General features: G+C 38.4%; 1 protein-coding gene and 1 pseudogene across 1 annotated transcript; both read right to left on the bottom strand.

The window, feature by feature from the left end:
- Nucleotides 1-14376: 14376 nt before the first annotated feature.
- On the bottom strand, nt 14377-16175 carry zp2l1 (zona pellucida glycoprotein 2, like 1). The gene is made up of 8 exons (XM_057336011.1): nt 15853-16175; nt 15589-15776; nt 15426-15523; nt 15202-15359; nt 14933-15125; nt 14706-14853; nt 14555-14633; nt 14377-14481 (listed from the first exon to the last, which is right to left on the bottom strand). Exons 1-8 carry the CDS (start codon nt 16136-16138, stop codon nt 14408-14410), a joined length of 1224 nt encoding a protein of 407 aa, XP_057191994.1. The 5' UTR covers nt 16139-16175; the 3' UTR covers nt 14377-14407.
- Nucleotides 16176-17304: 1129 nt separating this feature from the next.
- Nucleotides 17305-18296, bottom strand: LOC130555289 (zona pellucida sperm-binding protein 4-like; annotated as a pseudogene).
- Nucleotides 18297-26930: the final 8634 nt, after the last annotated feature.

The raw sequence follows: 26930 nt of genomic DNA, 5'->3' as shown, positions 1-26930 counted from the left end.
AGTCTTCTCCACTCCAGCAGAGGAGCCTGGTGTGGAGATAAGGACCTCCTCGGAAGTGAGTCCAGATCTGCAGTGAGCTACAGGATGTGGGGGACTGAAGAAAGTTAGTAGCTGATTTCTGACCTGCTCTTTCATTTGACAGCTTTTAATAAAGCCTAACTGATTCAGGTCTGTAAATACGTCCTTGACATACTGCCTTTCAGAATAAGGCTGTAGAGAAAAACAACTGGTTGCAGTGCAGGTTATGATGACTGTAAATTTGCTTTGCGAGCGTGAGCACCTTCTCCTTTGAAAATGTTTCTTATTCACAAATGCTTATAAAATGTATTTTACTTCTTTCCTAGATTATTAATGGTTGCTTGTTTTAAAAGTTTGTTTACTATAGATCTATTTAAAAAAAAAAGTTAAAGCAATGATGGAGCGTGCCTCGCTGGTATGTTGGTGAAAGTAAGAAAACATACATTTAAAAAGTCTTATATCAAAGAATATGAAAATTATTGAAAAAATAACGCAAATTAAGGTTAAAATATATTTCACGGTACCATTAAAGTTCTTTTGTAGCTTTAAAGGATTTAAAATTCTGTCATCCTTTACTCACCCTGTTAGCATTTTAAAACGGTGTGAATGGTGGAAACCAAAAATCGTTGGACCCCATTGACTTATATTGTAAGAACACAAAACCAATGCAAGTCAATGAGGACCAACCGGTTTCTGTTACCAACATTTTTCAAAATATCTTCTTTTGTGTTCTGCAGTAGAAAGAAAGTCATACAAGTTTGAAATAACAAGAGGGCATGTAAATAATGACAGAATTCTATTTTGAAGGTGAACTATTCCTTTAAAGCTTTTACTATAGTCATATACAGTATATAATAAGGTCATATTATTCACCGCACTTCACAAGCCACCACTTTAGAGGCATTCTTAGAGTATAAAATAGGAATTTCCAGTCCCTTACGTTTCAATGTTGTATTTCTTATGTTGTCATATATAAGGTCGTAATTTAAACGTTCGTGGACAAGCTTTTCTCATCCTTACTTAGTACTTATAAGTTTTTTGTGGATGTTCTGATGAATTGAAAGAGAAAAGGCTGTTTTTTATGTTCTGGCCATTATATAATAGCCTTTCTGTATTGAACATGTACTGTAAAGTGAATTTTAATCGGGAGCATATGTCTATGTTTTGTAGTAATGAGATGAGCAGGGGGACAGTGTGAATTCTGGCGATATTCTGACGCACTATAGCTTCCCATCATGAGATGTCAGACCTTTCAAGAATTGTCAGGCACCATTAAACCCCTCGGGGATATGACAGTTTAATCAAATCCCCCACACAGATGGAGGGCGAAAATGAACTGCACCTCCTTAAGTCTGAGCATGTTAAAATTTATGTAGTTCAAGAAAAACACAGAATGGGGTTTGAACCATGTGACAGTTAAAATCAATGCACTTTTTCATTTGTGATAGATTCAGATATTGGCATGTTGATGTGCAGTGCATGAATGCATAAAATCTAGAATATAGACATATTTGGCTGGTCTAGAGGGGACTTCATATATCTATAGGCCTCTTCGGATGAAGTACACAATTCTGGTTCAACGCTGGTCCAGAAGAACTTCCTGTTTTGGTTACACAAACGTTTGAACAAATTACTACAGAATATTTATAACCGATTTTAAATGTTAAGCAAATATATTTAAGATTTAATTATATATGTGAAATACTAATAATAAATGAATAAAAACTGAAACCGGAAGTGCTTCTGGACCAGTGTTTACATCTTTCGAAGTGGTCTATACACAATGGAAAAGTTGCAGCATAATTTGTTTGCAGATAACACTTGCTTTAATATTTCCTAGTATATAATACCTTTTCGGACCACTTTATGTGTCTGCAATTGAATTTGGTCCTCTATTTAATTCTTAATACATTTCAATCAAATCACAGTAGAAATATTTATTTGACTTATTCTCCTGGTAATGTGAATCTATTAATCGTCTTAAAAAATGAAGCCCACACAATATTTTAATGCCTGTTTTTATTCCTGCTTGAAGACTTCACAAGCAACAATCTTGAATGCTAGATAAAGTTCATTATTGCATCATATAGAGCAAGCTGGAATACGGAGTGAAATGAGAGGTTTTCATAACTGCTACATTATGGAACCCCATAATAAAAGATATAAAATATGGAGTCTAGGCTCCTCTTTGCTAATACATTATGTATGGTAATATCTCCCACAAGTACTGTGCTACATCTCTATTAATTACTCAATTACAGCCATACAAGTGAGGCAGAGGAAGGGAGAATGTGTCTAGTGTGATTATTGATTGCGTCCATAATGACTTGATTGATTGTATCAAACCTTGTAGATGATTGAAAACCAAGTCGAAATTCAGAAGCATGAATGAGCGTTCGTTTAAGACTGCTGTATGTAGAAAGACATTATGTAGGCGGCTTAAAACAAAACCCAGGTGTATGTTACATACAGGTCTATAATACCTGAAAAAGCTTTTCGTCTGCATTTATGTTCATCTCAATGGCGTTTGCTTGCATGGTGAAGCCCCCTGTTCCCCCAAAAAATAATTACACAAAGTGAAGCTACCCAGCCAAACCTGACCCTTTCATACATACTATTTCTAACAATGTGACTGAAATAAAGGATTTGGGGATATTTTTCAGAGGTAGGTCAAAAATAACATCTCTAATTAACCTACATGCTGTAAATGACAGGAGTAGGAGGGAGAGTTGATTGAAGTTATTGCTTTGCTGTACCCACGCATACATACACAGATGCTTCCCCTTACAGTGAGCCCAAAAGGCTAATGAAAGTTTTTAGCCATGAAAGTTTTTCAGTAACTCTCCTTTTGCACTGCTGTTGAAAACTAAATAACTTCCAATTTCCTGTGATGGTTTAGAGACTAAACATAGTTCCATATTTGTAAAAAGAAAAGCCCTTTTGATCAAAGTTCTCCCCCTGAAGACACAATATGGAAGATGTGAAGCAATAAGGAGTTTATCGCAGCTGCTTTCTTGCTGTCTTGACTTCAAAGAGAGATGAATTCATGTGCCTTTTATTCCAACCATCAGAACATTTTGATTTCTTCATATTCCAAAGAATAGGCTTAGTGATTAAAACCGATTGCAAAGAATGTAACATGTCACCATGACAACATCTGGGTGAAGCATAAACTGACAGTGGAAAGTCATAATACATTTTTTAGAAGCCAGTGCAGTCATGCATTTTCCCAGGTCGGGTAATTCTGCTCAGTTTATTTGATATACATAAACATGAGGACGTGCTTTAAAAGGATGACGTAAACAACGCTGGTTCAACGACTGTCCAGAAGAACTTCCTGTTTCAGTTACACAAACGTTTGAACAAAATACAACAGAACATATACTGTATAACCAAATCAAAATGTCAAACGAACACATTTAACATTTATGTATGTAAGATTTGAAAAGAAAAGATGAAACCGGGAGTGCCCTGGACCAGTGTTGACATCTTGCAAAGTGGTCTATATGTGCTTGTCAAGAACACTGGGGGAAAGAACCCAGTCGCAGGCAGGCGGGGATGAAGGGGTTAACAGATAAGTTTATTTTACAAAATAATAACAGAACACAAAACAAAAACCCACGATGGGGGCAAAACACAGGAACAAGAAAATCACACAAGTAACAGGGACGTAAACTGACTAAACACTAGACTCACATAAACTTAGACAAGGATTAAACTAAACTAACACTTACTACAAAGGACCAAACAGGAACAGGTGATACAGCTGGACATGACACAAGTAACACGACGTACTGGAAACAATGACCGAGAACAGGACAAAGTAACACAAGGGCATTTAAAGGAAAGACAAATGAAGGATAATTAACGAGGGCAGGTGGGGAACATTAGACACGGGAGGAAAGCAACACATGAGACGAGAGGGGCGGGGCCAATGACAAGACACGAGAAAACACATGAGAGGTAAAAACAAACAACTCATGGTTTTCTCACATAAAACCTAAGGGCTCTGTCCCGATCCTGCCACACGACTAGGAATTCATAAACAAGAAGGTAGGACCGTGACAGTGCTGTTGAAATTAGAATAAGGTTAGACATTAGGATTATTTTGGTTGGTCATGTGATCTCAACATGGTCTTCATCTCAATTGAGTGCACATAAAACATTAAAATGTATTTTTATGCGTAAACCTTTATAACAAACATTTAAAAATACTCCTTTTGGACTGATAAGCACAGGGTGAACCCAAACTCTGGCTTTTAAACTCTTTCCATTAATTTATGCAGATCAAAAGAATAATATACTTCTTAAATGCCATTCACTTCTAACATTGGAAAGATAATAAATGAGCAGCTTTAAAATGCCAAATGAGAGTGTGTTCTAATATTATATTCTAAGTAGACAGTGTGCTGTCACAGCTTTGACAGCTGCAAATCTCAAGAGACAAAGCATGGAGCTGGGTTACAGATAGTGCTCGACCAGAGCTAAACTCAAGTGTAATAAGATGTGCAAAGCCCCAGGCAAAAGGGACAGATCCAGGCAGTTCACCGGCAGTAAACTGTGACACATAGTTGTCAAGACTGGCTGTCATTACGGTGTAGTGTGGAAGACATTGTCTATTGTACATTGTTTTTATAATCTGATAAGAGTTATAGTTTAGCAAATACAAGCCTTCAAACCATTAATTATAGTGTTAATTGTTTCAAAAGCAATTCATACAAAAACGTACAAATAAGATCATGCAAATGAATATGAATTAGCAACCTCTTAAAATACTTAAAGGTCCACTGTGTAAATTTTAGCGGCATAGCGGTGAGGTTAGGAAATGCAACAAACAACCCTTCACACTATACCTTTCGAAGCACTACGGCTGCAGGACAAAGATGACATCATGATTTTGTTTCTTTGCCGAAGGAGATAGCGTATTTATGAAATGCGCTCTGTAGAGCAATTTGTCTGTTTAGGGCTACTGTAGAAACAACATGGGGAATTCCTTGTAAGGGGACCCACGGTGTATGTAGATAGAAATACACTGTAAAAAAAATACGTAAATAAACGGAAAAAGTACTGCCAGCTCATTACACAGACTTTTTACCATAATTAAAAACGGAAATTTTCTTTTAATTGACAGTAAAAAACAACAAAAAACTTTGTTTTTTAAGAAAAAAAAAGTTTTTTAATGCTATAACTACTGTAAAAAATATTTTCTATTATTTAAAAGTTTATGTATATTAAAAAACAGTTATTTTCTGTGTTTTAATGGTACCTATAGTAATAAAGTGGACAATTTCTGTGTTTTAATGGTATACCTACAATAAAAATACAGGACAATATCACTCATTTAATGGTATACCAAAAGTATAAAAACAGCAAATGGTAAGTATATCCGTAAAATAATGGAAAAATAACTGGCAGCTCACTGACTTTCCCCTGTAATAAAAAAAATGGAAGAAAACTCTTAATGTATGGTTAACCTACAGTAAAACAAAACCATTTTTTCTACAGTATACATAAGTGTAAAGAAGCAGTAAAGAATTGTTAGTTAAGTGTGTACTTACAGTGATTATATTATTATTTAAAAAACAACAACAACTTTGTAATAAAAACAGATTATTTAATGAATACAAATAATTTGTAATTACAAATAACTACTAAATAAGTAATAATGACTAAAATAGAAAAACATACTGTGAGAGGTCTTACTTGAGTAAACAACTTCATTGCAAATTGGCTTGAAATTTAACTTTAAGGTGCATGTGTAAGGACAAGTGGGCAAATTACAAATAAATGTCAAGAAACCAAGTTAACTAAGATGGCAAGAAACTGGGAAAATCTTCAACAGTCAAGAGGGTGAGTAAATGATGACAGATTTTTGATTGTTGGGTGAACTATCACTTTAGGATTTTACCAAATAAAGTGTATGTACTTTTGACAACAATACTTGGAACGAAATAGGTGGCAAAAGAGAAGCAGTATGATGAAAAAAGTGTGCTTAATAACCTTTAAATCTTCCAAGGATTCTGAAAGTCATTCAGGTCTGACAGGAATCAAAGGAGTTTAGGTGGTATGCTGTACTGCTTGGCGCCCTTTTTGTCTGCTTTGGACCCACGTTCTGGATTTCTACCATGCAAGCTCCTGTTGAAAAATAACTTCTATATTGATTCAATGGATTTATTGCATTTTGGGGGGAAATTATCAGTTTTTATAATAACTCTTTTAAAATCAAAATCTGGATTTGAACTTTTTATGTTACTAGAACCTAAAGATGCTATGTGAAACTTTGAAACAGAAAATAGTGGTTTTTATCTTGCCACTTTCTTTGTAAAGAAAACACATTTTTACTCAAATTAATCAAAATGGATTTATAGTGTTTTGGAACCAAAATCTTCAAATGTTTGGAGCGCATGACTCAACCACAGTGCGCTGAGATGCTAAGTGGAAAAATACAATAAATATTGAAAGGTTATAATTTATACCAAACAAAACATCACTGAAAAGGCAAAGAGACTTAACTTGTACAGAGAGATAAATGAGTGTTGACTAGTATATCAGTCTGCATAGTATATCATACTGTGTGTGTGTTGGGAGAGAGTGTGTGAGATAGAAAGTGTGTGGCCTTGTTTTTATATCCCGCTGGGTATCTAAACCTGTGAATACACACCAACTCATGGGGACCAAAATTGAGGTCCCCATGGAAAAAAAGCGTATAAAGAACAATATTTTCTAAACATCTAAAAATGCAAAAAGTTTTCTATGATCTTTAGTTTTAGGGGTAGGGTTAGGGGATAAAATATACAGTTTGTACAGTACAAAAATCATTACGCCTATGGACTGTCCCCACGGAGAAAATAAACCAGACATGTGTGTGCATATGTGAGAGAGAGGCAGAAAAGAATTATTAGTAAGAGAGTAAGAAAGAAAAATAATAAGCCAGTAAAACATTTCAAATCATTATCTCGAGTACAATTGTTTTCTCACTCATGATATGGCAAGTAGCTGTCTAATAGACTGATTTCACTACGCTGCCATCTTGAAATCGAAAACGAGGCAGAGGTTGCAGTCTATCTGTCTTTACGATTTTCTTCCCACCTCTGCATCGCTTTCGATTTCAACATGGCGTTGGCGTGAAATCAGTCTATGTCGCCTTTGATACTAGGGTCTGAGGAGGGTCAGAGCCGGCATATTTCATCGGCTTTCATGCGGCATTGCGACTTTACACAGAAATTTAATCCGCCACAGAGACGCCTTAACTCGCCTGTGTAAAGACGACATATAAACGGGTTAACCGTAACCTTAATAAAGTTAACGTTACCTGCGGTGGTTGTCGCATAAGAAACCCACTCGCCCCACTTCGCGTCGATGTCCGAACATCCTGTCAGGCAGGGCCGTAGCTAGTGGGGTGAAAGGTGGTGACAATTCTAGGGGCCCCCACTGCCCAGGGACCTCACAAAATCCAACAGTTATACTATAAAGCCACCTGTTTTGTAAATAATTTTAATACATGAATTGCATAAATGAGATTTTAATGAAATCCACATTCTAACTACACTCACCTAAAGGATTATTAGGAACACCTGTTCAATTTCTCATTAATGCAATTATCTAATCAACCAATCACATGGCAGTTGCTTCAATGCATTTAGGGGTGTGGTCCTGGTCAAGACAATCTCCTGAACTCCAAACTGAATGTCAGAATGGGAAAGAAAGGTGATTTAAGCAATTTTGAGCGTGGCATGGTTGTTGGTGCCAGACGGGCCGGTCTGAGTATTTCACAATCTGCTCAGTTACTGGGATTTTCACGCACAACCATTTCTAGGGTTTACAAAGAATGGTGTGAAAAGGGAAAAACATCCAGTATGCGGCAGTCCTGTGGGCGAAAATGCCTTGTTGATGCTAGAGGTCAGAGGAGAATGGGCCGACTGATTCAAGCTGATAGAAGAGCAACTTTGACTGAAATAACCACTCGTTACAACCGAGGTATGCAGCAAAGCATTTGTGAAGCCACAACACGCACAACCTTGAGGCAGATGGGCTACAACAGCAGAAGACCCCACCGGGTACCACTCATCTCCACTACAAATAGGAAAAAGAGGCTACAATTTGCACGAGCTCACCAAAATTGGACAGTTGAAGACTGGAAAAATGTTGCCTGGTCTGATGAGTCTCGATTTCTGTTGAGACATTCAAATGGTAGAGTCAGAATTTGGCGTAAACAGAATGAGAACATGGATCCATCATGCCTTGTTACCACTGTGCAGGCTGGTGGTGGTGGTGTAATGGTGTGGGGGATGTTTTCTTGGCACACTTTAGGCCCCTTAGTGCCAATTGGGCATCGTTTAAATGCCACGGCCTACCTGAGCATTGTTTCTGACCATGTCCATCCCTTTATGACCACCATGTACCCATCCTCTAATGGCTACTTCCAGCAGGATAATGCACCATGTCACAAAGCTCGAATCATTTCAAATTGGTTTCTTGAACATGACAATGAGTTCACTGTACTAGAATGGCCCCCACAGTCACCAGATCTCAACCCGATAGAACATCTTTGGGATGTGGTGGAACGGGAGCTTCGTGCCCTGGATGTGCATCCCACAAATCTCCATCAACTGCAAGATGCTATCCTATCAATATGGGCCAACATTTCTAAAGAATGCTTTCAGCACCTTGTTGAATCAATGCCACGTAGAATTAAGGCAGTTCTGAAGGCGAAAGGGGGTCAAACACCGTATTAGTATGGTGTTCCTAATAATCCTTTAGGTGAGTGTATATAAAGACGTAAACACATGAATATCTCCGAGCTGCTCTCAGAGTTTACTTCACACGCATTTCACTGTTTCCTTTGAGAAAAGCTACTCGCACTTAAACTCAAAGGTCTTTGCAGCGGCCCGCCAAAATAAAAGTCCGGTTAATTTGAACAAATTATGACCCACACATAAAAAAGCACAGTAGTACACTTGTAGCATAATCTGTATAAATTACTATTAGTATATTGTAGTATGTCATAGTGAGGGTATAGTATAGTATAAGAACAACATTATACTATATACAACAGTATTCTAGAAAACATCTAGAAGAATTAAAATAGAAAAAAATAGACTCAAAAATTGAATTTAAACAGGGCTCTGCACGATTTATTTTGTGGGGCTTTTGTATATGTAGATACATTTATTGGCTTTATTTAATTATATATTATGCAATACCATATTATTTTCATCGAACATTAAAACTTTAGAAACATTTAAGTGGTCTATTTATTTATTTACATGACTGTATTCAACTCAATTCTTTAATGTTAACTTCAATTATTTGATAACAGACTGATTGATAAGACTATTATACAGTACTGCTGGTCATTTTTACATCTGTTTTATTTATTATGATTTAATAACGTATTGTGTTGTATTATTCTTTTATTAGTTTGTTAAAAGTCTTCATGCATTTATTTAAGACAATGTTTCATAAGTTCCTATAACATTTTTAAACATTTAACTTTTAAAATAGGGTTTACAACAACAATACTATATTCTGTTAGATGTAAATAGACTACGTCAAAGTGATATGATATAAAACTTGGCATAAAATGTCCCTCTATTAGTTGGAAGGTGGTGGGGGCCCACATCAATATTTTTTCAGGGGGCCCAGAATTCTCTAGCTACGGCCCTGCTGTCAGGGGTTATTTTGTTATAACCGTCTGGATGTATATGAATCTTACATGTGTGTATTTTCCTCATATAGCGTTACACAGTGTCTACAATTCACGCAAGTCCCTATAAAAAACCACCAACATGCTGAACTCGGCCACACAGACTTAAAGTCTTGAGATTGAGATTGTGAAAAAGATGATGACATTGTTTGTTAGATAGCAGTTCAGAAGGTCATGAGGTGGAAAAAGCAGTTGACAGAGGGTTTTTATTCAGTGATTAAAAAAGATACAGCATTCTGTAATTAAAAATGAAACGAGACATGAGTATAAAGTTTTGTGTACTTCTCCATTTTAAATGCTGATAAATTACAGAGATGACAGATTGATCGCATTTTTCACAAACCATGTAAACAATCACAGTTCAGGCTGGTAAAAGCACATGACCCTATGGATTTATTGACTGTCTAACCATTCTGTGCCTGCACTTGCCTTCACATTTCTTGTAATTGCAGATCATAGCTAAAGAACATTCAAGACGTTTTTTGTCCCATTCCTCTTTAAAAAGCTCTCTTAGTTTAGTGATCTTCTTGTGATGGCTGGTGTGAATTGCTCTACTGAGGTCATGTGAAAGCATTACAGTCAGGCTGAGGTTGAGACTCAGACTGTTCCACTCCAGTGTTTTCCACTTTTTCTCCATTCTGTTGTTGATTTTGTCCTGTGCCTTGCGTTGTTGTACTGTTGCCTCACCCAATGTCTGTTGAGCTTCAGTATGTCTTTTTCTTCTCTCTTTTCCTTTTTCCAACCAAACTTTTAAAGTGTAGTTTGGTAAATAGTGTTTTGCCTGAACAAAGATGTTCAAAAATGATGAAGTCTACAGCACTTAAAGGGTTTCTTTTATCATTTACTCACCCTCATGTCATTCCAACTTTGTATGATTTTCTTTCTTCTGTAGAACAAGATATTTTGAAGAACGTCGGAAAACAAACAACATTAGACCCCATTGGACATAAACGACTGAGACATTTCTCAAAATATCTTCTTTTGTGTTCAACAGAAGAAAGAGTCATATACAGGTTTGGAACAACAAGAGGCTAAATAAAGGATGACATGTACTATGTGTTACTTGGTCAAGTATCCCTTTAATCTGACATGAGATCTGTTTTGTTCTTGGTGTGTTTCGCATTAGACAATGCATCATAAACTCTAATTTATGAGTGTTTTGAATGAATTTATCAAACAATTAGCTAAACAAGATTGACCTAATTCAACCTGATATTAAAAAAGGTTTAATTACCACTTTCTCTTAATACAAGCTACACAAATAAGAGCTTGATAGTTAAAAAAAAGCCATTTTGAAATCTATTTAAAGTGTTGCATGCTGTCATTTCCCATGAGTGCTTTGCTACATGTGATACAATTATCAGCATTTTGTTTGAGACAAAAAGCATAATGCCACTCATGCAACACAAACAGGTCAGGTTGTGAAACATCTGCATCTGTGCTTTTTTTGTTGCCTTCGCAATAACAGAGAAGCTGTTAGGGTCGAACAGTCCAGCACAAATGGTTTTGCTTTAGTGGTGAGAAAGCACCTGCAGTGTTGGAGTGATGAGCAGGTGAAAAGCAGACTACTATGAATAATAAGGCATTTAATTTACAGAGCCAGGAAGAAGACTGGGCATTTTCTTGGAAACTGATCTGACTATATATTTATATCTTGCACAACTACATAACTTATTTCCAGAGTCAGGGCTCAGATTAATTACTTGAGGGGGGCGTTTGTAATTTCAGTGGGGGCACACATTTGTCACTTAGTTTGCTAGCGGACAGCACTGATTTCACGATATTAGAAAATATATTTTTATGTCATATACCCGGTGCATCGGCGCATGTCCTCTGACGTAACGTTAGGAGCTAGCAACGACATACAATGACGTATAACAGTGTAGTAGTGGCGTCCCATTTCTTAGATGAAAATTTGTAACCCTTCCCCTTGCCACTTTGTTGCAAGGGGCGAGGGGTAGGCGAAGGGGTAGAAAATAGAATTGCGATTGGGCCTTAACATTGAGATCTATCTCTCTAACTTGCTATAACATAAAAAGTGTAATCGATGATGAGCTAAAAATAAAATGTCAAAGAGATAAATTATTTACATTACATTAAACTATAAGTAAAAAAGTCACTGAAACAGCATGTTTTTAAAGAATAACGTTTTAGTAGCTTTGTCAGTTTGACCTTTACTGTACCGGTTTTTGTCTGATTAAGGTGTTTTTATGGTGTAGATAGACAGCATAGGCGCAGTGAAGCTGTGTGTCAGCTGCCCTGAGTAAGTTACCCGCTGGGTCAGAATTCATTTTCAATGAAGGGCCAAGCCGAATGAAAGGGGCGTAAGTGGGCGTAATTCCATTAATTTGGCCTGAATATGGAGCGTGGCTCTGAGAGCTGGGCCCGACCGTGCTTACTAAAAGCATTTAATAGACTGCAGTCTGCTATTTTACTGGGGTTACCATGTATCATGCTGTACAGACACAAAAAATTGTATACTAGATGTCTTGTTAGAAGAGAATCCCAGCATGGATGTTGTGGCTCTCCATCATTGCATGCCAGTGTTCCCACAAGACCCATCTTGGTCTTTTTAGCAAAGATGAGATGTTTAAATTCCTGTATGTTTACTACAAATAGTACCAATGACAAGTGGCCATCGTCCACATCTGCTGCGGTGTCCCATGTACTTTGATGTGCTGCAAATGTCTTTTGGGAGTGCCAGCGTATCACATCATGCGTTCTATGGGTCACCCAGCACATGCACGGATATGATATTTGTTTAAAATGAGTTCTGCTTCTCTGTGAATTTCCATTTTCATGCCTCTGCTATAGCCAAGTCTTATAACTCCAAGTCTTTGATCTCTGGCTCCATTATGCTTCATGCTTGATTTAGAAAAAAACCTCTCATCCAACCCGGAAAAGTAGAGAAACTGTGCTGAAAGACAGATTTCAAGACAAACCCGATTTAAAGGCTTGTGGTATTTTCCACCAATATTTGCTTAAAATAATTTTCTGGATTGCTTTCAGTTAATTGCTAGTAATTTCCTCAGCGTACAATATTACACTGCCTGCGCATCAGAGAATTATTCGCAACACAATTAGCGCTGGCAAGCGAGCTAATCATTTTTTATTGGTTCCAGTTTCAACGCCACATTATTGTTCAAGTTAAAACAGACGGGACGTGAACTGGCAGCCTCAGCTCCCCTGATGCTCTAAATGGCCCGTGTTTCACTAATAACACTGTTAGGTGCGCCACTAAAAGTTTCTTATACCTGGCCTTTCTGAGCGAGGCGGTTATTGAATCACATTTACACTTTTGAGCAGATGTGTGATCCTAAATGACAGAGAACATTGTGAACTTTGATACATATATCCAGCAAATGGCTCATAAAAATGCAAATGAACATTTGCAAACAAATAATGAGTGAATATTTTAACATTCTGTGACAGGATCTCTGAACGGAGCAGAGGCGATGATATTTGCGAGCTGCTGTATGGCTATTTAAACAAAGTTGGGAAAACGTAAAATATATTTGCAAACAACCATGCTGTACATTTCTGTTTACAAGTGCACACAAAAGTGTCACACAAAAAGTAGTTGTCAACTCATAAGATGAAGTCATATCCAGTCTAATAAAAACGTTTTTTTTTTACATTGAGTCGCTGACATTGAGATCACATGACCAGCTGAATTGCTTTGTCAGTAATCTCCCGTTACTGGACACTGAGAAATTATGGCTGCAAAGATTACATGCAAATAGCTTCCGGCAGCTTTAACCTTTATAACATGCATGACGTTCTCTCTGGAGCCTGTTTATCAGGATTTCAGTAATCTGAAGTTTTGTTGAGCAGGGATCTCAGACACAAAATTACAGGGTGTTTGTCAAAAGAACCCAACAGATGCCACCAGCACAAGGGAATAGACAAAGTGAAACTTACCACCAGATGCTTGTTGCTGGCAGTTCAAAGGGTTTAGCCAATTAGGAAATAAGGTAGTTAAATATCCTTAAGGGATGGTTCACCCCAAAAAGAAAATTGTCATGAATTACTCTGAAATCTGTACAGATTTCATCAAGCACAAAAGATATTTGGAAGAACGCGTACAACCAGAGAGTTCTTGGACTCCATTGCTTACCGTAGTCAAAACTTCCCCAGAACTGTTTGCTGTCCTACATTCTTCAAAATAATGTGTTCATGAACAAACAAAAAAAAGTATTCCTACGACGGTAGTCAATGGGGGTCCAAGACTAGTTGGTTATAAGCATCCTTTCAAGTATTCACAGATGTATACAGATTTTGAACTCTTACAGGATGGCTAACTCCTGAGTGACTTTTGCTCTAAAGAAATGTTATTCAAATTAAGTTTACCAAATCATGGCAGATAGCCTTCAGTTATTTAAAACATTTGCACTGTCGGATGGCCAATGGGCAAAGTGTAATACCTTTGCACGAAGTCAGTTACTTCTTGGAGGTAGATTGAAACATGAGCAAACAATAAAAGCGCTTTAGACCCACTTCAAGGGTCAACAAAGGGTTGGAAAATAGAAGCAATTTATGCTCGAACAGCATTTAGCAATTCCCAACTTCCCATGAGCATTACACCTAGATTTCAGACAATATAAGAATGTAAAGTTGAATGCATAAAAAACCCCACTGATCAGATATATTTGCAACAGTTTATTAGGAAAGTAAAAGGGTAAATCAGTCACGGAGAATAATTTCTCCACTGGAGACAACTGCACGAGCAGAAGCCTTTTCCATCCCAGCATGTCTCCCTGATGAAAGAAACAGAAGTCAGACTACAGCTCAGGACTCATTTGAGGATCCACTGTTAAAGCAATGACTCACTACTCCTTCCGTTGCAACTCTGAACACAGGAATCTGCTGCTGTTGGGGTACAAACTGATGTACTGCAGTGAATGAAGATCTAGAAGCCGAACACAGATTTTAGACCAGATACAAGCACAACACAAAGGAACAGCAGAAAGAATATCATTACCCTCTCCTTTAGTGGTGCCAGAGATGCAGGATCCACAAACGTGAACATCTTGACTACGAACCGTTTGTAATGGGTTGGAAATTGAAGCCCTGAAGACGTGTCCACATTAACAAAGTTGGTCAGGTAACGGTCATCCTGGTAAGGACAGCTGCACAGAGAGAGAAATACGAATACGTTCGAATACATTGTCTTTTCACACAATAACTGCTGGGTACAAAGAGAGTTACCCATTCACGAGAAGATCCCACTGTGGCAGGCTCATAGGTTCAGGGCTAGAGGTTGCCCAGCAGCGTCCCAGATTTAGAACAATGTTGGGGTCAGTCCGCTCCATAATGCGCACTTCAACATACACTGGCTCTCTCACGACTTTAGTCACAGGGTATTCCTCCTCACCGTAGTATGAGGAATACACCTGATTCTCTGCAAAAGGTGAACAAGACATTCAGGTCCAGCATAGTATAAAGACACTCGATTTTGAGATGTTGGAATGCTTTACCCTCAACGCATCCCTTCACAAAACATTGTCCGTTAGCCAGTCTAAGCTCCACTCTAAGGGGACCAGGTGCAGCAACAGGAGGTGGTGGTGGAACAGTGTTGACTTCAATAACCAATGCTTCAACACTTGTGCCAAAATAGCGACACTGGAAGAGAAGCCTAAGAAGATATACAAAGTTAAAGCCTTGAACCAGAAGCTGTAAAGTTAGAAAACTGCATGCTCACGCATAGCTGCTGTCTCTTGTGATCGACCCAAGTGGTCCAACACCAACTTCATAGGAGGAAGTCATCTTGTTCTCATAGACAAGATAGTCACCATCCATCTGTAGGAATGGATAGCATTAGGGTTCAACAGAAAATAGGAAGCTACTTAGAAAGTCAAACTAACCATCATTTTGGTGCCACAAGCAGTGACAGGAAACTGGTAAATGGCAAAAGTGGCGGTGGTACCAACAGGCCCACAAGGTGGTTCACGTCCTCCCAAGAGACTGATGGAATCCAGACTCAGTCTTGGGAGAGTAGAGTCTCTTGCTGCCACAATTACAAATAGCCCATCTCTTGTGCACTGAACTGTCACTAGCAAGTAAAACAAGAAACATCAAGTACCCCTTCGCATGATTCACAGGGGAAAATAAACTACAAAGACACTTACCTGTCTTGCCGTAGTAGCACTGTTGTCCATCAAAACAGCAGTTAATAGCCTCACAATTTGCAAGATTAATACCAGTCTCACCACACTGCACCTTCTCGTACTCTTCCACCTCACACTTCTGAAAAGGCTCTGCCTGAGGTGCTGGCTGCTTCACCTCAAAATTCATTTGAGATTGTTGCAGAGGCCATTGAAAAGCTTGTTGACTTTGTGCCAAAGAGTATGCAGCACACCATCTAACAGTGTTACAAAGCACCAAAACCACCAAGAAACTCCTAAGTACTGCCATGGTTCCACAGCTAAACACAACTACTGAACTGCCCCAATCTGCTATTTTTGAAGGCTGATAATTAGCCATCTTTGCAGGTTCTCTCCGTCTCCATAGTTGCTACTAATTTGCACCCAGCCCTGATCCATCAAGACTATGCAGCTGTTCAGCTGGTCTTATCGGACCTGACTTCACGCAAGCACTTTCACTTACCTTGAATGAGATGCCCTCTCAAATTGTGTGCTATTTTAGTCATTTAGCGGATCTTAATGTGTAGCTAGGAAATTTGTGTGTTGGTTGAAAAGTATGGTTTGGTTTATGTGCATTTTGGCAAATTTACAGCCTGTCCTCCAAGTAAAAACCACTCAAAAGGCCATTTGTGCACGTAGCTTATTACGACAACAGTTCACGATTTAAATTTTAGCATCCTGTAGCGATTGTTATGAAAACGACCTCATGCTGGTTTATGCAGTCAGATAAAGATGCATTCATTTTTGCATTTGTAAACGTATTAATGGTTTAATAAATCAGAAGAGCTTAATAAATCAGAAGAGCTTCCATAAATGTTTATGGATTCAAAGATATTTTAAAAGCACCTAACCCCAATCCTACCCCTTACCCTAAACCTAACCACTTGCCAACCATTAAACACAACACACGAGTAAAAGTACAGACACATGTATTTATTCCATTAAATGAACAAAACAGTATAAACGTATTACAAGTCACGTAGCAAACCTTCTGAACTGAAGCCATACGATAACTTTATAGGAGGAACTCGAGTCCGGGATGGGACATCAACACATCTTTAAACAAACCGGAACATTAGAATGACATAATCGGTAACGAGAGCCAAAAGCATTTCACACTCAACGCTCACGCAATGACGCTGTCTGTCATGAGACAGACGAATGCCAATGATATTTCACTGTGAAGGCTAACATAACTTGGCGCCAGATTTGAAATTGAAGATTGCACAACAGATGCTAAGATATGCGTGGTGTGTGAAAATTAAGAACACTCTTCCTGAATAAAGACTTGACGGAGAGGATTTGGGTTGCTATTAAAGATAAAGTACTTAAAGCCAACCTGTTTAATAGTGCACTGGGTTGTCAAAGAGCAGTTATTGTGTGAAAAGACACAGGGAGTTTAGTTACCTGATTCTCTGCAAAAGGTGAACGAGACATTCAGGTCCAGCCTAGTATAAAGAGACTTGATTTTGAGATGTTTGATTTGAGATGTTGGAATGCTTTACCCTCAACACATCCCTTAACAAAACATTGTCTGTTAGCCAGTCTAAGCTCCACTCTCATGGGACCAGGTGCAGCCACAGGAGGTGGTGGAACAGTGTTGACTTCAATAACCAATGCTTCAACACTGGTGCCAAAATGGCGACACTGGAAGAGAAGCCTAAGAGGATATACAAAATTATATTCAAAATATTCAAAGTCTTGAACCAGAAGCTGTAAAGTTAGAAAACTGCATACTCAGTTTTAGCATAGCTGCATAGCTGCTGTCTCTTGTGATTGACCCAAGTGGTCCAACACCAACTTCAAATGAAGAAGTCATCTTGTTCTCATAGACAAGATAGTCACCATCCATCTGTAGGAATGGGTAGCTATAGGGCTGAATAGAAAACAAGGAAGCTACTTAGAATTTCAGACTGACCATCATTTTGGTGCCACAAGCAGTGATGGGAAACTGGTAAATGGCAAAAGAGACGGTGGTACAAACAGGCCCACAAGGTGGTTCACGTCCTCCCAAGAGACTGATGAAATCCAGTCTCAGTCTTGGGATAGTAGTATTCTCTTGCTGCCACAATTACAAATTGCCCATCTCTTGTGCTCTGAACTGTCACTAGCAAGTAAAACAAGAAACATCAAGTATCCCTTATGCCTTTGCATACGTCACAGGGGAAAACAAACTACAAAGACACTTACCCCTCTTACCATAGTAGCACTGTTGTCAAATCAAAACAGCAGTTAATAGCCTCACAATCTGCATGATTAATGCCAGGCTCACCACACTGCACCTTCTCATACTCTTCCATTTCACACTTCTGAAAAGGCTCTGCCTGAGGTGCTGGCTGCTTCACCTCAAAATTCATTTGAGATTGTTGCACAGGCCATTGAAAGGCTTGTTGACTTTTACATAATCTACCAGTGATCCAACGCACCATATTTGCATTTTGGCAAATATCAAGCATGTAAACATGTAACTAATGTGCACATTGTGCATGCTAAATACTGCATAAATGTGACACTGTCTGTAAAAACCTGTTTTTACAGCTAAAGCCCCCCTAAAGTTCCAGCTTAGCCCCCCTAAAATATTGTGATTAATAATGTAATCTGTACAAGAATTCGAGATCACTTTATAGTCCCCTTTAAGGGCGTTTTCACACATGTGGATCGATTGCTTTGTTCCGAAACCAGGGGTTAAATCGCTTCAATATTGCAATTTATTTTAGTTCGTTTCGCATTCATAAGGCAATATTTCCAAACGGACCAAACTTTGTTAATAAAAGTCACGTGCGAGTAAACTCTCCCTCGATTGGTCAGAGTGCATATGTTTATTTTCCAGGATTCTGCTCAAAGATGTCATCCGTCAGGATGGACAGACAGCAGCTAAGCTGCATTTTTGTGGCTTGTTTGGTTATTGCTGTTACGGAGTTTCTTTGCCTTCGCACTGTTCAACCGACCGATTAAATCCCATTTGTTTTAAGCGCTTGCTAAACACTTGATACATTTCGGTGTTTTTGTGAGTTCTGGAGAGCTGTTTGTGTTTCTTTTCGCATCTCTCACGGCGGAGCTCAGAAGCTTAAAAAGAGGAGCGACAGCAGTGAAGCACAAGAGAGAACCAGGCCTGGATTTTATGTTATGTTTTATTATGTTTGTGTGGCCGGCAGTCGACCGTGAGGGAGCTGTCGGCACTTTACTTTAGTTTTGTTGTTTGTTTATTTTATTAAAAGTTTGGTTTAACGTTCGCCGGGTCCCGCCTCCTTTCTTCCTTACTTTGAACATTGTTGCAGTGAGCCATTAGCAAAACAATCCCTTTTGCGTCACGCAACTTTACGTAATTACCCATCATACGTTATGATACAGTCTGGTTCGTTGGTCCGTTGGGTCGGATGGCTTCACACGTCTAGCGAATCGCTCCAGAGTTCGTTTGCAATCGGTCCGAGACCACCTTGTTCAGGCGGTCCACCTTGTTCAGCGCGATTGCCGTGTTCACATATGCCTAAACGAACCGAACCAAGAGGGAAAACGCACCAGGTTCCGAAACAAACCCTTATGTGTGAAAACGTCCTAAAACTCTTATTATGAAAACGGTGTTAGGCTGCGTTATTTAGCGCATTCTTCAGTTGCACAGCACGTTGGAGTGAACGTCATAAGCAGAGGAACGTGACAAGGTGTGCGCATTAACACGACATCTGCATTTTTGCCATTCTTTGTTATAAATCCAGCTTAATATGATGCGGGAGCGATACAACACCCTTTCCCATCCACTGTAAAAAAGTTTTGTCTGTGTTCACCCGTCGTTAACTAACGTTAGTTGTTTACGTTAGCTCCAGCAAAATGAAAGCATCACTTCACAGGAATGACGGCATACTTTAGAAAACGATCATGATGATATTGTAGCGCACAATGTGTCATTCATGATGATGTGCTGTTTGATTTGTCTGCACCTAAGTTATAGAGAGTTGACGGTAGTTTTGACACCCCGGAAAGACGTCGACGGGCAGATGGAGTTACGTTACTGTAGTTCAGCCTGGTGCGGCTGTGTTATTCATTGTTCTGAGTTCCGAGGAAACAAAAGTGGACCTAGAAGCTCTTTGTCGTTTCTCAGACGCTTCAGTATTTTTATTATTAATTTAAAACATATTGTGGATGTAATAGATGAACACGCAGTCATGCACAGGAGTGACAGCGCTCGTGCTAATCAGAATGAATGGCAGGGAAACATATCAAGTTATTCCTACTAAACAATGATTCAGCAGTTGATTGTGACATTTATTATATGGATTTGTGTCTGTTGTTGTCACTTTGAATTATAAATGTTGCAGATTAACCGATTAATGTGATATTCATTTGAATAACAATAATTTAGCATAAAGACTTTCTGCATATTCTTTCTTAATTATTTATTTTAGTAATGTATACAGTATGTGGTGCTTAGAGTGTGGCTATATATATATATATATATATATATATGTATATTTATATATATCCTCATTGGAGGCTGAGCCCTCCTAATATTGAAAACCTAGAATCGCCCCTGGATTACATCTTGGTGGAAAATCTTATTTGGTGAGCAAAGCTCATCATCATTTTAACAACAGTGAAAAGCACTACTGATTTGGCACAACTCTGGGAGAGGGGGGTGAAATGATGACAGAATTTTCATTTTGGGTGAAGTGTCCCTTTAACTGTAGTCAATTACTGAGTTTTCAGACCTAAGTGAGTGTGTTTTAGGGTTTTTCTGACCATAATTCTACAAAACAAGAGTCCTTTAGAGTGCTAAAGCAAAAAGAATTAAACCGACGTGGTTCATCTGTACTCTTTTCTCAGAGCCCGCAGGGCTTGTGAATATTTGATAACCTGCATGTGTACATGTAAACACGTCTTGTGTGCATCTCCCAGGGGGTTTTAGTGATGGCATCTGCCTCAAATGTGTTTTGGAGGGCAATTATGTTTGGTTTGTTCATAACCTGATAGCTACGAGTTCTGTAAAATGGAAAGGAGAGCTGTATTTTGATATGTGTGACAGTTATTGGCCACAATGTTGTCTAGACAACAACAGCCACTTCCGCTTCCTGTTAGTATGTCCCAGTTTGTGCAATCTATTTTTGCCATGCATTCAAAAGTACCTACTATTCCAACACAAAAACAGTACCTACTATTAGGGCTAGTGTAAGTAGACGAATTGGAACGCAGGGACAGACTGAATCGTGAAATAGAGCGGGATGTCCTTCAACACACTAGTATAATCAATATAGATTTAATGTGACGTATTATGTGCACAGAATGAGGAGTTGTAGATATAAGTTTGTGAAGGGCATTGGTTCCAGTCTCAAATGAGAAAACTCCAGAACCCAGCTGTCTCTCCACCAGAAGCGATGTGTGCCTGATGAGCAAATGGCTGTGTGATGATTTACGTGTTTGGTAATGACATTATTGGGCCTCTACGTAGCCCTGCTTCTCTCTGTGCTTGTGTGGTTTTGTAATTTCACAGAGGATGACTTTGAAAAACATACACAATATGTTAACCTAACTAAAATGTCATATTTCCTTAAAAGTGCTCACACAGCTATTCATTTAAATGGAAATGGAGTGAACTTTGAAACGCACAACCTACGCATTCCCTACTAATTTGAAATGATGTCAACCCGACGTGAACTGATAAAGTTAGTAAAACGAAGCGCTTTAAATGGCATAAATAACGTGAATTCGTCGGGGCACAGAGAACGCTAGTAAACAAAACAGTCAATTTCTGTAAGAGCTCCTGTGCATAGCCTCTAGCAGAATGATGTTTGTAATGCAGTGTTCCTGCATGCGCTGGTTATTAGGGGCAAGCTTGTACCTTAACGGCCCACTGGCGAAATACACCGATTGTGGGGGAGGTCTTATGCTCTGGTGAAATTAAGGAATTAAACCATTGAAGGAATACGATGCATTTTAAAAGAATAGTTCACCCAAAAATTACAATTGTGTCATGAATTACTCACCCTCAAGTTGTTCCAAACATGTATACATTTCTTTGTTTGGCTTAATACAAAGAAAGATATTTGGAAGAATGTGAGCAACTGAGATGTCTGGGGCACCATTGACCACCATAGTAGGAAAAAATATTCTATATATTTTTTTTGTTCTGTTGAAAACAAAAGAAAATATTTGGAAGAATTTATGAAAACAAACAGTTCTGGGGCACCTTTGACAACCTTGTTAATGCTAACATTCTTCCAAATATTTTTCTTTGTGTTTAACAGAACAAAGGTACAGGTTTTATACAGGTTTGGTTGAGTAATTCATGAGAATTACATTTTTTGGGTGAACTATCCCTTTAATGTTTTTTAGTTCTTTTGGGCAAGTAACTGATTTATTTAGATGGACATGACACGTAATGACTTGAAGTTTTGTGAGTCTTAACTCAGTGAGAATGGGTTTTGGAATCCTTAAAAGAATATTTCACCCAAAATGAGAATTTGTTTTAATAATTTACTCCCCCTCATGTCATTTCATGATATTTCGAAGAATGTTGGTAACCACATTGGCCCTCATTGACATCCATTGTATGGACACAAAACCACTGAAACATTTTCTCAAAATATCTTCATTTTTCAGGTTAAAATTGACACATTGATAAAAGATTTGTATAACTTTATCTTTAGGCGTGTTTTTAAATAATAGAAATGAACTCGCTCTTGCAGTACCAGAGCAGACACTTGCACTAGTTGTGTTGTTTTCTTCTTAAAATAGTGTTTTAAAAAATATTTGTTCTATAAAAACCTTGGTTCCTTTCCCTGTAAGTACAAACACGCCTAACCACATTCACATTGTGTCATGTCCCCCGAATGGTTTTCACACGATAGCTAAAAAATCAAGAAAAATTTACGACATTTCCCTGTGCATTCGTTTGTGCTAAAAAGCAAAGCGTAAAACTACACAGGGCTTATCAGCCTGAAGTGTTTGTTTAGATAGCATTGTAACGGGCATGTTTAAATATGAGTCGAGTTTTGCCTCTCCCTACAAATGAGCCAGGAGCAATAGCCGGTGTGTATCCTGAAAAGTGAGAGAGAGCTATGGCTACATATATCACCCGTAGCTTTATGAACGCTATATCACCACACTCATTTGCACAGTCACGCAGATATGGCATTATTCAGAGACGGTGAGATATTTACTTCCTTAAAATCCCTCTCTCAGTTTTTGAGAGAGCGGTGGCCGGGCTCTCTGATTTTACTTCAGCCTAAATGCCGAACTGTGAAAAAGAGACGTCTGAAGTGTTTTCCCTCAGTGGGCAGTCAGAGTCATCAGTTCTCTGTCTGCCACTATCAGACACATCTCTTGGCTTTGAGCATCTCTTTGCTTGGATCCACATCACAATAAAGGTGCACATACGCGCTCGTGCCAGCAGACACAGGGGCTCGCTGATGCTGAGGTCTGACATGATGGCTTCAATAATGGGAGGCCAGCAGCATCTCCTGAATTTACGACACACACTTAGATGGGAATGGGAAAGCTGTAGATGCTATTTTACCATGATCGATGCTGGCTGGGAAAAGAGACCTCCCATTGCGTAACTAATAGCCCCGTGGTGTGTGTGTGTTGTGCCTCTGCAAATTTATGTGTTTGATGAGAAGGTCCCTTGACTTGGGTAATGGTTTCTCTCTCGAGGCGAGGATCTTATATGACCTGGTAGAACGTTGTTTAGCATCTACAGGTGAATGTTTGACTTTTTTGGCTCTTATGGATTAATGTTTTTTCATTGATAATTCTTGTAAGTATGGGAGCAGATTTAACTATGACAACTCTTAGATTTTTATTATTTTAATATTAAATTACTATTAAATTAGTGCTGCTGTCCTTCTGAAACATTGTATCTCCATATTTGGTGTTTTTTCTTTGCCATAAATCATTATTATTAGTCGGCATTTATGTCACTGGGTTTTGCAAATGCCTAACCAATAAAAAGTGTTAAAAAGTTCTTGTCAACTTTGACAACACAGCAATCGTTTGAAAAGTACACGTTTTTTTTTTCACATTTTCTGAAAAACAGGACATTTGGACATCCAAGGTTTCAGAAGAACAGTTATGTTAGTTTTAAAATATTTACTGGAAGAAAGACCCGAGAATGAATTTAATACAAGAAGTCTACTCTGTGTGATTTCAATTGAAAAGGCATGAAAAGATTAAACAGCAGAAGAAATAGTGGGCGCATTCCAGATACAAAATCAATTTATTGAAATGTTCATGTGCTGAATAAATGCCATTTCTCCAACGATTTGGTTCGATTGACTTTAGTAATGTCTCCCCTACCACTGCATCCTTTCTGTTTGGTGAATGATCCAGCATGGGTCTTATTTGAAAAAAAAAACATGTCATGGCGTGGAGTTTATAAATTCATGCCCTTGTGATTTTGTCTTTTCTGCTGTCACTCAGGATGCAGTGAAATGTCTGTAATACAAACGCAAACACCTCCCAGCTCCTTGGCTTTATGTGCTGCCTCCAGCACATCTAAATGTTTGCTCCGTAATGGATTTGAAACACTCATTTAAAATGGTCTCTTTGATTTCCACCCACCCACTCAAAAGCAGCCGGTGGGAGTGGGAGGGGATGGGCCACTGTCTCCAGCGCACCTCTGCAAGACCTATCATTCAGGCTATTAAACTGAGCTATTTGCTGTTTCCTGCCAGGGTTAGGTGTAGCATATAAGGCAATAAGTAAGTTTCTAAGATGTAATTTGGCACCAGGCAGAATGCTTTGAGAATGCTTCATATTGTATAGAAACTCAGTGAGGGGCTGAATGAGTTAATTGAGCAGGCTGTGTGTTTTTAGTAAACAATCTTAAAAAAACATTTAGGTTTGAGAAAAATGTTGAAGGCAAACTGTAACTTCTGAAAAGCATTGAATAGAGAGCAGAAGAACATTGAAATGTTCATTAATCTTAATAAGATGCCTAAAGTTATAATGTACCCGGCTTTGATTTTGCAAGATGGGGCATGGGGGATGACAAAATTAACTTTTAGTAGAAAATAAAATAAAAATGATTCTCTAGAGAAATGGACTAAAGCACAGTGAAATGTAGAAATCCTGAAATATTGAAAATGTAAAACAAATTAAAAGTTTTAAAATTATTACAAGTCTTACGAGGGATAGTTCACTCAAAAATAAAAATTCTGTTATATACTCACCCTCTTGTCATTCTTTCTTCTGCAGAACACAGAAGAAGATATTTTTAAGAAACTGGTAACTGAACACCGACCGTACGCATTCACTTCTTTTGTATGGACACAAAACCAATGATTTCACAGTATTCTTCAGAATATCTTCTGTTGAAATGACAAAAAGATGAGTAAATGACAGAATTTTCATTTTTGGGTGAACTACTCACTCATTAAATTACTATATTTTCATGGTTACTGAGAAACTAAATTCAGAGAGAACTGAAGATGATGCTTACAAACAGAACAGACAAAAAGCCAAATGGACCAAATGAAAATTCTGATGAACTGTACTACTCAATGTCATACACAATATGTGATGCTTCAAACAAAACAAACTCTGTGACTGTGCTTAACAGTATCGGTATAGAGAGAAATATATCTTGTTAACACATGGGAATTCTGAGAACTACCATTACACTCATGTTAATGAGAGTCTGTGTGGATTAGCTGGCAGTAATTACTTTACCCTCTGGTTATTTCTTGCCTAGGAATTCTGAATAACAAATCTGCGTAATAAAGTTCACTATAATTGTGTTTTTTTCTCCGACATGCTATTTTAATCAGATGCAGAGATGGTGCATTTGTTCAAATGAGAAAATCCAAATCAGTCTGAGTTATGACTGATCTGACTGCTCAAAAATATATTTGCCCTATATAAATTTCAGACTTTGAATAATTCAATTCAGATCAGACAGCAACTGTCAGTCATGTTGCTCCATGAGTCATAAAGATAACAATGTAATATTTAAAGGCGTATTTTCATTCATCTCACAATGAAGCTTAGTGTATGGGTTTTTTTAAAATGTTTTTTTTTTGCCCATATCTCGCTATACTGTCCAGACATTGCAGTCGATAAGAGCGTAAATACAGACACGGTCACAACAGACAGTGAAATGTTTATGAGTTGCAAGGTCGTGAGATTGAAAAGAAAAGATTGAATAGAATGATATTCTGTGTGGAGTTATATATGCTCAAAAGAGATGATGCCTGCTATCTCATCACCCCACACAGGGAAAGCTTTCAGGGTATAACCAAACTGCTCCTTGGCACTATAAAGTAAGTGCATTGTGGGTGTAGATCAATGTAATGATTTTTCTGAATGCCAAGTGTCACCAAACAAAAGGTGAGAGGCTTGTTACAAACAGGTCAGAATTCATCATCATCCTGCTCTGTCGCTCATCTCCTTCCTGTTGCAGTAATCAGATTCTACCAAAGACTAGATATTAACAAGACATTGCAGTTGCATTACTGTGAACAGGGTAAAGTGTAATGCTCAGTACTCACTCTTGTAGGAAGTCCCGCCTCCCATTAAAAAGAGCCAATCGGTACAGACTAATGATTCAATAGGGGAGAGGCTGTGTCAACTTGACACAGTTGATGTCAAGTTATACGAATGTGCAATTATGTTGTTTAATTGTGATCTTAGCCAGCAACTTCCCCCATCCAAGTAGGTTGGACTTAGTCTTATATGACTGAAATAGCTGCCCAGAGGTTCAACTTTATGTAAATGTTTGTTGATGTTAACCAGAATCATTTTCTTACTGGTAAAGCATCCAGGGATGCTTGCTGGTTAACACGGCATATGCCGGTGATCAGCCACACTGGTCTCTTCGACAGGGCATAGCCTTTCGAAAGCAGGACATTATTATCTCAAGCTTTGTGATTTCCTGAAATCTCAGTATTTGTGTCCATATTGAACTCGTATGATTTATTTAACAGGCCGCTTGTCTTGTACTCAGCTCAAAGGTGGTGTTTGAAACTGACTCTCAGATGATGGAAATGTTTAATTTTACTAGCTTTTCAGGTAGTGCCAGTAGACTTCTATGTGCCAGTAGAATCCTAAGGCCCTGCTGGTGGGAGTCTGGTTGG

The sequence above is a fragment of the Triplophysa rosa genome, linkage group LG6 (genome assembly GCF_024868665.1).
Source record: "Triplophysa rosa linkage group LG6, Trosa_1v2, whole genome shotgun sequence".
Lineage (NCBI taxonomy): Eukaryota > Metazoa > Chordata > Actinopteri > Cypriniformes > Nemacheilidae > Triplophysa > Triplophysa rosa.
Note: the sequence above shows the minus strand (reverse complement) of the source record. Positions and strands in the feature narration are given on the sequence as shown.